The sequence below is a fragment of the Maylandia zebra genome, linkage group LG7 (assembly GCF_041146795.1).
Source record: "Maylandia zebra isolate NMK-2024a linkage group LG7, Mzebra_GT3a, whole genome shotgun sequence".
NCBI lineage: Eukaryota > Metazoa > Chordata > Actinopteri > Cichliformes > Cichlidae > Maylandia > Maylandia zebra.
Window position 1 is genome coordinate 29,441,533 of NC_135173.1, and position 12,055 is coordinate 29,453,587.

The 12,055-nt window shown below is 43.1% G+C and overlaps 1 protein-coding gene across 12 annotated transcripts; it reads left to right on the forward strand.

Moving 5' to 3' along the window:
- Positions 1 to 1,020: 1,020 nt before the first annotated feature.
- On the forward strand, positions 1,021 to 11,833 carry slc31a1 (solute carrier family 31 member 1). 12 transcript variants are annotated; one of them, XM_076886213.1, is made up of 9 exons: positions 1,028 to 1,233; positions 5,162 to 5,298; positions 6,215 to 6,253; positions 6,409 to 6,601; positions 8,925 to 9,049; positions 9,138 to 9,210; positions 9,570 to 9,738; positions 9,855 to 9,920; positions 10,600 to 11,833. In XM_076886213.1, the coding sequence occupies exons 5-9, from the start codon at positions 8,930 to 8,932 to the stop codon at positions 10,799 to 10,801; spliced, it is 630 nt and encodes a 209-aa protein (XP_076742328.1). In that variant the 5' UTR covers positions 1,028 to 1,233; positions 5,162 to 5,298; positions 6,215 to 6,253; positions 6,409 to 6,601; positions 8,925 to 8,929; the 3' UTR covers positions 10,802 to 11,833. The 12 variants fall into 12 exon arrangements, with proteins under 12 accessions (XP_012775952.1, XP_012775951.1, XP_076742328.1 ...); XM_076886214.1 differs by lacking the exon at positions 6,409 to 6,601 and having other exon boundaries at positions 8,928 to 9,049; XM_012920500.4 differs by lacking the exon at positions 5,162 to 5,298.
- Positions 11,834 to 12,055: the final 222 nt, after the last annotated feature.

Consider the following 12,055-nt stretch of genomic DNA (forward strand, 5'->3'; position numbering starts at 1 on the left):
AACTCGTTCATTTGAAATGGTTTAAACTTTAGTGTACAGGGTCAAACTCTGCCCATTCATAACACGTCTCTCTCACACACACACGTGTACTGTAATCAAGTTCTTCCTGGGCTCCATAAGAAATCTTTGCACTGTGATAACACACCATAAAAAAGCACACACAGCAAATAACTGTGACACATGTGCGTGTGTGTGCATGTGAACATGTTTATGTTCATATTTTTGCTGCATTCCTGAAGGAGTAGTGCATAATGGTAAGCCCCAGCAGCATTTGGTGTCTGCCTCCATCAGTCGTCATCACCCTCCTGTTTTCTCTCTCTGAAGCTTTTTGTGGTGAATGAATTGATGACATTCTTACCTGCATATGACCTTTTAACCCTGACTGTAAACAAACATGATTCAACTGAAGCATCACCAGTGAACAGGTCCTTCAGCCTGATGGAAACCATCTGTGTGAGTGAGCTCCGGCCTGTGAGGTCATCCTGCACAGGGTTGAGCCCTCATTCGTCATCCCGAGACAGTGTGACTCCAAGTGTACTCCTTTGTCAGGGACAGGAGCTCATCTCAGTGAACAGGTGCACATACCTGCAGCAGGGTCAGTTTCCTGCTCCAGCTGTGAGAGCAGAACTTCACATCTGCCTGCTGACGGCCACAAACAGTCACAGCACCTGTTTGTCCTCTGATGCGCTTCAGTCGTTTTTATTGTTTTTGATGGTTTTATATATTTTTTTGTTTTAAAAGATTTTCTGTTGTTTTTGTTGTTTATGGCGTTTTTTTCATAATTTTATTGTTTCTGTTCTTGTTTATTATTTTATTTTTTTTGTTGTTCTTTTTATTGTTGTTCTTGATGGTTTTATTGTTGGACTCTGACAAGTGACGTGACTTGATGGCATCACTTTTTGCCCTGCTGTTTGTCACCTGACTCGTCATTACAAAAAGTCTACGACGTGGCTTCCGAGGCTCTGCCCCCTCATCAGGAGTTGCCCTCTGATTGGTGATTCGTTTTTTCCCTTCAACCTCCTCTAAGCTTCGTAAAAACGTCTTGACGTCACTGCCGGAAGTGGCGGCGTAGTGGCGCAGAGGCAGACAGTGAGAACTTGAGCTGAGCGACTTTTTTCCCTCCTCCTTCTTCTTTCTGTGGTTCTTCTTTGGGTTTTTCCCCAGAACCTCTGAGTTTGTTGCTTCGGAGCCGACGAAGGAAGAGAGCAGGAGGAACCTCCGGATCTTTTCCAGGTGAGCTGACCTGAGTTTGATTCGTCGGAACTCTGCCAGTGACCTCTGCTGCAACGCGCTAGCACATGACTGGCGGTTGTACGAGACTCCCTGCAAAAAAACTTCAGTTTAAGAAAGGTGAGCTTTAACGGTAAACGGGCAGGTCCGAGATCGGAACCAGCAACCGGGTCGGAAACGGGAGGTTTGCGTGATTACTCCGGCTCTGTGCAGCCCTCCCCTCAGAGTTCAGGTCCTTGTGAACCCCCCCGCTGTGTGACGTGAATACCCCTCAGATCCGCTGTCGTGGCCGCCCGCTTTGCTTCCAGAATTCCACAGATTTCAAAGGGAGTTTGGTGACGAACTGTGATTGGCGAAGGCAACACGCAGCGGCACAGCAGGTGCAGTCTGCCACGTGCACGCGCGTGTACATGGACACGGCGGCTGTAAGTGGCCAGGTGTCCTCAGGGATTCCACTCACCTGAGTGTCTGTGTGTGTTTTCGAACCCTGCAGTCAGCTGAGACTGGATGTCACCTGGATGGGTGACGCTACGTCCAGATGAACAGAATCAACCTTTTGGAATTCTGTGTGTCTTCTACACGCGACAAAAACACTTGGATCATAATCCGACAGAGAAGAAGAAACAAACCTGACGTCCTCAAACCACGGCGTGACCTCAGATAACATCACTGTGAAGACACCGAGACGGTGTTCTCACAGTGATGAACACGCACGCGCGCACACACAAACTCGTTTTCATATGTTCGTGAGTACATCTCATTGACATAATGCTTTCCCTAACCATCTAAACGAATGCTTAATCTTAACCCTCAGCCTAAACCTAACCATAACCCAATTGTAACCCTGACACTAAAACCACATTTTGAGCTTCACAGGCATTTTGTCCAATTTTCTGTCCTCACAAAGATGTCAAAACATGTACACACACACGACTGTAGAACCGGTTGCTCAGAGTTATGCTGGGAACATACTAGAGGTGGAAGTCACCAGAGGTGTGGACTCGAGTCAGACTCGAGTCATTAATTTTATGACTTTAGACTTGACTTGAAAAAATGTTCTAAGACTTGTGACTTGACTTGGACTTTTACACCAATGACTTGGGACTTGAATTGGACTTGAACCGGTTTACTTGAAAAGACTTGATATTTTACCCCAAATATAACATTTAACATGCATATTATATAGAGATTGAAAATGTGACGTCATTCAGGGGTAGAACCGCAAAGGATTCTGGGAACTCGTGGCAAGAGGTACTAGCGCACGCAGGCTTTCAATTAAAATCAGTTATACAGCGATAAAAAGAAACACAAAAATGTCAAGAAGCTGTTGTATTATTAACTGCAATAGCCGGTCGCATGACAGCCACGGGAAGCCGACGGGTAAAGAGATCGGTTGTTATCGGATTACGTCGTTGAAGAGAAATTGTTCGAGCCATGTTTCCGAAGTAACAAAGAGGCGACGGATGGCCTGGATTGCAGCCATTCAATGATCAAATATAACGTCCCAGAACACTCCAGCTCACAGGTTAGTCTGCTCCAAGCATTTACACAAAGGTCAGAGTTTTGTAGTAGTTAATACGTCATTTTTCTTAACATAATTGGTAATACAGGTTACAAGCAAGTCTGGCGCTGAACAGAAATTGTCGCGCTATGCTCCTTTATTTATTGTGCATAAATAGTGAATTGTCCTGACACAATATTGCGTTTCGCTTCTGTTATTATGGTACATTGACAAAAACATATTTTTATTCACAGGATAAAACAGTTGTTTTGTATCACTAATTGCCCAGTGCGATTACAGCATACAATATTATTGTCACTGCTACATTTCTGTGATGGGTACCAGAAATTATTTCCACTACTACTACTACCCATCCGTCGGTAAACTGTACCTGGGCTTGTTGCAGTGACCTGAAGTTACTAAACTTCATGAGTGTATGCACTCACTCCAAGAAGCGTATAATTATAAATATGCATATAAATATGCTAAGATGAGATAGCTGACTTCATCTAACTAGCAAATGTTGTCCAGGCTACGTTGGTGATGCAGTTTTTTTTAATGTGTATGATATTTTTGTCATGGGATTTTAAAGCTGGTCCTACAACCGCATCCAAGAACAACATGCAGCTTATCTCAGAACTGTCGGTGAAAATTATTCTTGGAGCTAGGTTTAATTGAGCTGCATTTTAAAGAGGTGCAATTTCACAATTTGTGTACATTTTCTAAGTTCACTATTTTGTCATGTGTTGAGAAAAACACAGATTTTAAAATTACATGGTCTAATATTTACATTTAGCATAACTGCAACATTATTTTTTCGTTTTTTTTTTTAAAGACTCGAAAGGACTTGAAATTCAAAGTTTCAGACTTGTGACTTGACTCGGACTTTTACACCAGTGACTTGAGACTCGACTCTGACTTGCCTGACATTACTTGAGACTTGACTTGAGACTTGAGGATAAAGACTTGAGACTTACTTGAGACTTGCAAAACAATGACTTGGTCCCACCTCTGGAAGTCACCATACATCCCACGATACGATATTATCACAATATTTAACGCATGATACGATATTATTGCGATTTTTAAAAAAATATTTTGCAATATTCAGATTCTGTACATATAGTTAAACTTTATCAATATTCATTTAATCTAATATCAAAGTCTCACACTCAGTCTTTCTCTCATTTCAGTCAGTTTTATTGTTGACAAACTGAACGGTTTGTATTACAGTCTAGTCCAACTTAACTGAATGCAGCCATCTGGTACAATTATAGCTATTCTGAACTATGCAATTTATGAAAACTATGCAGCCTATTCAGCAACTGAAGAATTTGAAAGTAAATTAAAACAAAATATAAATTTACATTAAATAAAAAAAGTTTTAAACTTAATTAAAATAAAACATGTCTTAAATTAAAATAAGTAAACTGTCATATTTATTGCTGCCAAAAAAAGTTAAACACATTTGGACAGTGAAGGAATGTCAGGATTTTTGCTCAGAAAAAGGATCAACATGCTCTGAGCATAAAAACCTTTTTTGTAACAAAATATTGATTTCTGCTGTCCCTGTATCGATACATTATTAGCAAACAAAATATCACGATACTACACAATATCGATTTTTTCCCCCACCCCTAGAACATACACACTCTCTCTTTGTTTCTGACTGTAGAACCAGTTTCTCAGGTTTATGTTGGAAATACACACACACACACACACACACACACACACACACACACACACACACACACACACACACACACACACACGAGTACACACACACACACACACACACACACACGAGTACACACACACACACACACACACACACTCACACACGCAGTTTCAAGAGGTCAGGGAAGTTCTGTAGCCTGTCAGACTCCATGCTGGCAGCTTTGATCTTAAACCAGAGAAGCTTTGGTGTGAAGAAGTCCAACATCACATTTGATCTCAGTGAATGTGAGAAAAGGAGTGCATGTTCAACAGGATGTATCATTTTTAAATATAATAATACAATGCTGCTGATAAAGATAATGACATGAAATCTTCCAGGATAAATTAATAAATGTGTAAAATTCAGAGAAAGTTCTGGTTCTGGTAGCTTATTACACAGATCCTCCTGTAATTACATAACTGAAGAGTTTCCTTTACTATTGTTTTCTTGTGGCTCTGACAGAAGAACGTTTCTGTCATTCAGTTGTTTTTCTGTTATGTATTTGCTGTGGTGTTGCGTGAATGAGAGTGGGAGGAGCTCTTTACCAGCAGAAAAGCTGTAAAGCTTCGAAAATACAGTTAAAAGTCCAAAATCCCTGAACTCCACGCAGACATTGTTCAGATATACCAGTGCCATCCAGTGAGCTAGACTGCAGTCTTTGCCAGTCTGATTCTGGCCCCCGGGGCTAATGTTTGACAACCGGGGTTTTACAGGAATCAAAGCAGAAGACACACACAGGGATAACCTCTGATCTCTGCCCTAAGTATTGCAGCAGCTCCTGCTCGCCTGTCAGTAGATTGCAGAATTGATGCAGTCCTGATGTCTGATCACTGCTGACTGTGCGCACACGGTGAGTCAGCCATCAGGTGTGGGTCAGCGGTGTTGGTTATGATGATTGATTTCTTCTGATCAGGTGTTTTGGAGGTTGTTGTCGTTTTACCTGCCAGCTGATTCTAACCTCATGTGTCTGATTCTTGCTGTGTGACCTTTGACCTCCATAAAGTCACACCTTTTTGGCATGAACCCGCCATGCTCGGGTTCTTTTTCTGTAGGACCTCCTGAACTATGTGAACTGAAATTAAAGTGCTATGTGACTGCTGGGGTCAAAGCTGAGGAGGGTGTGAATGATTGACTGGAGGTCTGCTGCAGCAGCGAGGGCTGGCTTCACTGAGCTCAGTTCAGCTGGTGGATAAGTGCTAGAAGCGATGAGTCACTTTGCTCATCTGCAGGAACAGGATGTGATGTCAGCCGCATCAGGACCAGCAGAGACCACCTAATCAGAGCAGAGCTTTCACAGTGTGGGTAACACTGATGTCCAATCACCTTGCTCCAAACTTCTGTCAGAGCCTTAGAGGAGGTAAAGTCAGCTCAGAGCTTATCCTGCTGAGCTGCAGTCACACTTGTCATTGATTATTGATTCACATTCGATTCAAGATGCCCCTTGAATCACATTCATTAAGTTTGGTTGAATTCTTTAATGTATAATAATACAATCAGAGATGTTCAATCCTGTAAGGCCCCACACTGAACCCTCAGACAGGTGATCCACCTCTCACCTGGATCCAGGTTCATCAAGGTTCCTGCTGTGTGTGCGTGTGTGTGTGTGTGAGAGAGAAAGAGAGGGACAGAATGAAGCAGTCAGAGTTCAGCCTGCTCAAAGCTGATTGGCTGTCTGATGGTGGAGCCAGCCTATGACTGGCTGGAGGTTGTCGTGTAATCAGCTTTTATCTGCTGTTAAAGTCTCTGTGTCTCTCTCGCTGTTTCAGTTTCTTCAGAGCTCGATCACCCGTCACTTTGTCCTGCAGGTAAGAATTTCTAAATAAATTGAGATCAGCCAATCAGAGCACAGGATTCACAGTGAAAACAGCAGGTAAAGATGAAGAATTGAGTTAGTTTTATTTTGAAATGTGTGAAAGGCGTAACATCCTGTGTGGTTGCACCTGCACTGATGGTCACACAGGGGAACGCAGAGCAGTCGACCTGCTGGTGTTTGAAGTGAGACACCTGACCTTTCCTGTTGCCACGCTGAAGCATGAAGTCTTTCTCCCCTTGCGGCAGATGGCCACTCCTCGCTGAGCCTGGTGCTGCCCAAGATTTCTTCCTGTAAAAAAAGGAGTTTTTCTTTCCCGCTGTTGCCAAGTGCTTGCTGATTGGTGGGTGTTATTGTAGGTCTCTACCTTACAGTATGAAGCACCTTGCTGTGATTTGGCGCTAAATGAATTAACTTAATACTGAATTGATGTCACAGGAAGTGCCCATTTTGTTCAGAGTGAAAACTGACGTTCAGACCGCTGCTGTGCATTATTGATCAGTTTGAGTCATGAAAAGTTCTGATTGATGCGGTGCTGGAGGCCTTTCAGTCAGAGGTAACAGAGAATGGCATGATTGGCCGATGGATGGTCTGCTGTCGGAAAAGCTGAGAAGCTCCACCTCCTCTGCAAACGTCTCAGATGAAAAGGGCGTCTCCTCGTCCCATCCTGTTTCTTTTTTGTGTGAACTTGAAACGCTGCGCGGTGTCCTCCGTGCCCTCACCGTGCTTCTGTGGACGTTTATTCTGGACAGATATCACAGGTGATGACATCATCAGGAAGCAGGAGTTTCGCTGTGTCCAAACACACGTTTCATGTCTGATCTGACTTCCTCAGCTTTGGAGTATGTCAGTGGGACTTTGCATCTGTGAACCAAGAAAATGTGCCCCACTTCCTGTTTGTGCAGAGAACGCCACGGGAATCATGCGAGGCATCCAGACGAGTTCAAGCGGGAAGAACAACAACAGAAGAGGAAGTGAGAATTCTGGGTTCCCATAGAAACGTGACAGAGATTGGGTTTGATTTGTTCATACGTGCTCTACGTTCAGCTGTTACATGTGCACAGGTGCACGCCTCTTCACTCGTCAGATAAACTTTATTGACACCAAACCTCAGCTGATCAGTGATAAAGGTCACATAAGATAAACTTTATTGATCCCAGAGCTGAAATTCCTCCACCACAGCTGAAAATAAAAGATCATTTAAAAATAAATAAAATATAAAACAACAACAAAACAAACGGAGTGGAAAAAACTAAAATGAACCAAAACTAATGTCAGAGAGAGGGCGAGAGACAGAGGCACTGAATAGAGAGAGAGAGGAGGCGGCCTGCCCAAACATGACTTGGGGTTTAATGGTTGCTGACGGCAATTACCAACCTTCCCCTTAATGTTAACGATGCTGTAATCTAATTGGCTGATGGCAGACGCCAGCTCAGAGTGTTCCGACTGGCTGGTTTTGCTTTCCTTAGCCTCGGGGCCTCACGGCCAATCGGATTACAGTGAGGGCGCCTGTTCTGTGACATCAGGCTGTTGCTGAAGTTACAGCTGTTGGCGAACTGATGTGCTGTGGTGATGTCACCAGTGGTCAGTTGGTGTCTGTGCATGGACGAGCGAGGATCGCTGAGGAAGAACAGGTAGGAGAGCAGCTGCTTTAGCTTTATTTTAACCGCACAGGTGAGCTCAGGTGTTGCCGTGCATGGATGCTAACGATGACGCTCAGCTGGAGAGGAGGAGTTGGCATTGAGGAAGATCATCAGCTCGCTCTGAGGCTGGTGAGGGTGGCTTAAAACTGATGCCCCACTGGCGGCAGCTGCAGTGCTAACATGCCACAAAGCAGTCTCGGCGCAGCGGGTCGTTTCCATAGATACACATCGCTCATTTCTTATGCAGAGGTTTGCAAAGGCGACGGTAAAACAGGCTGCAACAGATCTACAGAAGGCAGGTCGGTCTACAGATGCAGCGGCCTCGTCATGAGAGCGTGCGTAACTGCCACACCTGAGAGGATTTCAAAGACGACATACGCACCTTGACTGCATCACAGCAATAAACCATAATTTGTTTAATTCCAAACAAAGACTTTCAAATATTCTCTCAAATACGCACCAATAAGGCAGCAGGGCAGGATTCTGGGGGTGGGGCTACTGGTGAATGACAGATGGCTGTAGGAGGAGCAAGCAGCACCCTCACTTAGTGCCTAAAAGCTAAAACGGGGACGGGTGATATCACATTGACATCTATCTTTTATATACAGTTTGTGGTAACCACGAGCATGTGACTCAGTCACATGACCAGTGTTTATTCAGCTTTATAGTTACCACTTCTTTCCGATAATTTCATAATCAGAAGCCAATAAGGTCAGTGATCAATATCCTGATCAGACACGATTCAGACCAGAAGAGCTGTTTCTATACCGTTGACCATAATATTTTATCATACCATGCTGTAGAAGTTACAGGTACCGCTCTGCAGTGGTTTCAATCATACCTGCGAAACAAAGGCGACTGATGTCGTGATTTGGTCTGCTCACACAGAGTTCAGATACTTTAATTTTGAAATGTTCACTAAATGTTCCTGCTTCCAAAGCATTGTGGGAGCTATAGTCCAAAGAGCGTAGTGGTGGTGTTCGTGATGATGATGATGATGATGGTTCTTGTCTCGTCTCACAGCAGCCATGAATCACCACATGAATCACCACATGAATCACAGCACCATGGCCCCGCCCACCAGCTCAGAGCACGACCACGGCTCTGGAGGAGGAGGAGGGGAAGGGAACCATGGAGGTCACATGATGGTAAGAAGTGGGGCTTATCACTGCTAATAACAGGTCATAGATGATGTAGTGAAAGGTCTCTGTGTGATGTCATGCTGTTGTTAACTAGATGATGACATTTTACTTCGGCTACAATAACGTGGAGCTGCTGTTCACCGGTCTGCTCATCAACTCACCTGGAGGTGAGTGATGTCACCGGCACAATTGTGGCTAAGATCCTTTATTTCCTCTGATAATAAACTTGAAGACTTTTTAAATTCTTTTTGTGTGCTTATTTTGTTCTTATTTTATAATTTATAATGATTTTAATATTATATTTACATTTGTAGTTATATCTGTATAGCTTTAGGGTTATGTATAAAAATGCGTTTTGTACTAAATTGAATACGTTTAGTTTTTCAGATTTTTCATTTTATGTAGATTATGATTAAATTTAGACTTTTAGAAATTTTGCTTGCAGTATGAATTTTGAATGTGTTTTTTATAACTGGATCTGTTAACTGTTTGTTAACTCCACCTCCTCTTCCTTTGACGTAATCAGAGATGGTGGGGGCATGTATTGGTGTCTTCCTATTGGCCGCCCTGTACGAGGGGTTGAAGATTGGTCGTGAGGTTCTTCTGCGTCGTAGTCAGGTCAACGTCCGTTACAACTCCATGCCACTCCCCGGGGCTGATGGGACAGTGCTGATGGAGACGCACAAGACAGTTGGGTACGTTGCTAACGGTAACCGTTAAACAGGAGAAGAAGGAGGAGTAGGAGGTGTCGGTCTCTCAGAATTCCTAGTCATTTACCTCATGGTAAACACTAATTTTTACTGATTGGCAGCCAACATTTGGAGGGGGCGGTGCCTCCTGTCATGAGTAACTCCCGCTTCGTGGAATTATTTCCCAGGTAAATGGGTTTGGGTTCTGGTTTTGGTTCAGGTTCTTGTCCTAGGTGGGTCTGTCTGTCTGCTTTGATCAGGCTGTTCAGACTTCTATGCAGCTTCTAATTGCAGGTTCTCATACAGGATGTCCTACACCTGCTAATGGTTTAGTTGACTCAAATGTCAATGTTAATCTAATCATATGCGGGTGGATGTTAAAGGGTTAACAGTGGTGGAGGACTTCCTGCCTGCATGTGGTGTCTTGCTCTGTGACACTGGGAAGCTGATGATGTTAACTGTAATAATTCTAGTTCTGATTCTGGACAGGCTAAAGCTAGTGGTGGGCTAAGTCTTACAAATAAATACATGTTTTGTCTTTGTGAACATTAAACACCGTAAGTCACCATAAGACTTTGGTCGCTGTCATTTGTGCATGATGTTAACTTTAAAACATGTTAACTTTATTACTGCTGATGCTAACTGCTAACACTAATCCATGGTAATGTACACAATTTTAGCTTAGGATACTTTTAGCAATCCAAAGATGTTTCAGTCATCAGGTTCCATGCTAACTCTAAGCTTATTATAATGTGTTAAGTGCTATAAGCAAAAGCAATACTAATGCTAACAGGGCTACAAGTATTGAAGGGTAATATTATTTAGCATGCTGATGCTAATGCTAAGTCTTATCTCTTGACCTCTCAGGCAGCGCATGCTGAGCCCCGCCCACTTCCTACAGACCCTGCTGCACATCATCCAGGTGGTCGTCAGCTACTTCCTGATGCTCGTCTTCATGACCTACAACGGTTACCTCTGTATTGCTGTGGCAGCTGGTGCTGGAATGGGCTACTTCCTGTTTAGTTGGAGAAAGGCGGTGGTTGTTGACATCACAGAACACTGCCATTAGCATTCATGCTATTTAGCACTATGAATGCTCGCTAACACTCAGTATTAGCATGCTGGCCTGTGTGCTAATAGAACTAAACACCAAGTTAGCTAATTAGCACGACACACTAAATTACAGCATTACCTGGTAAAAATGGTAATGTCACATCATACTGTAGTTGGCAACAAACGACAAGCTAGTTGTCTTCTGATTGGCCAATTCACTTTTTTTTCCCCGTTTTGTTAGCTTAGCATCGTTAGCAGCTCATTAGCTGGGCCACCAATCAGAAGGCAGGATGTAATCAGTTCTTTGACTACTAGGAATTGATTGATTAGGAGCTGTTTTGATTTGTTGTATGTACAGAGCAAATCAAAAGCTTTTTTTTTTTTTTTTTGGTTAAATTTTACTTCATGTTTACGTTTTAAGATATTTAGAAAATTATTATTATTATTGTTATTATTATTATTATCTGAATCAGCCAGTCGGAGCTCGATGTTGATCAAATGAAATTTTAACTTTTGTTTTTGTCAGAAGCAGTCACTTGACTTTGTTTTAAATTGAAGCATCATGATCTGTTTGGCCAGTTGAGTCACCGTTGGCCTTAACGCCGCTGCCACCTGCTGCCTTACTGCTGACTGAAGGTGGGGGCGGAGCCTCGACTCGTTTCACTTCACTTTAAGTCGACATCTTAGCACTTGCCACATGTGCTGATGATGACATAAGAACGTCTCTACTGTTGTGATTACTTTATTTTTGATGGTTCACACTGAGGAGGGTGGAGTTTACATTCTGGACCAATGGGATCGCAGGAACAGGTCAGTTGCTGGATTTAAAGTCCAACTCCAGCAAAAAGTATGTGGACATAATTTTGGTCACAGGCTTTTTAGGATGTGCACTTACTTCTGGTGCACTGCCTGAGGCTGTGTGGGACCAGCTGGTGTGATCTCGTCTTGTGTTTTATGACGTGAACCCTGTGAAGGAAACTGTTTTATGTGATCGTGTTTTAAATGCTGGAATCAGTAAAAAACTGAATAAAGTTTAAGTAGAAACTTGTCTTTGTTGTCTTTGTGGAGCAGCATGTTGCCCTCCATTAGGTTCACACAAGAGTTTCTGGGTTTTTGTTTTTGTTTTTTCCTCTTTTGTGGCTGTCACATTGTGTGTGTGTGTGTGTGTGTGTGTGTGTGTGTGTGTGTGTGTGTGTGTGTGTGTGTGTTGGGTGATATGTAAAAATAAATAAAAAATTTCCAACCGGCAATCATCAGACCAATAACCGGC

Excerpts from the sequence above, each read along its gene's own strand:
- slc31a1 (XM_012920497.3), top strand. The coding sequence starts at position 1,299 with ATGACTGGCGGTTGTACGAGACTCCCTGCAAAAAAACTTCAGTTTAAG. Across the intron at positions 9,050-9,137 it reads ACCATGGAGGTCACATGATG|ATGATGACATTTTACTTCGG; the intron begins GTAAGAAGTGGG and ends GTTGTTAACTAG. Across the intron at positions 9,739-9,854 it reads GAGACGCACAAGACAGTTGG|CCAACATTTGGAGGGGGCGG; the intron begins GTACGTTGCTAA and ends ACTGATTGGCAG.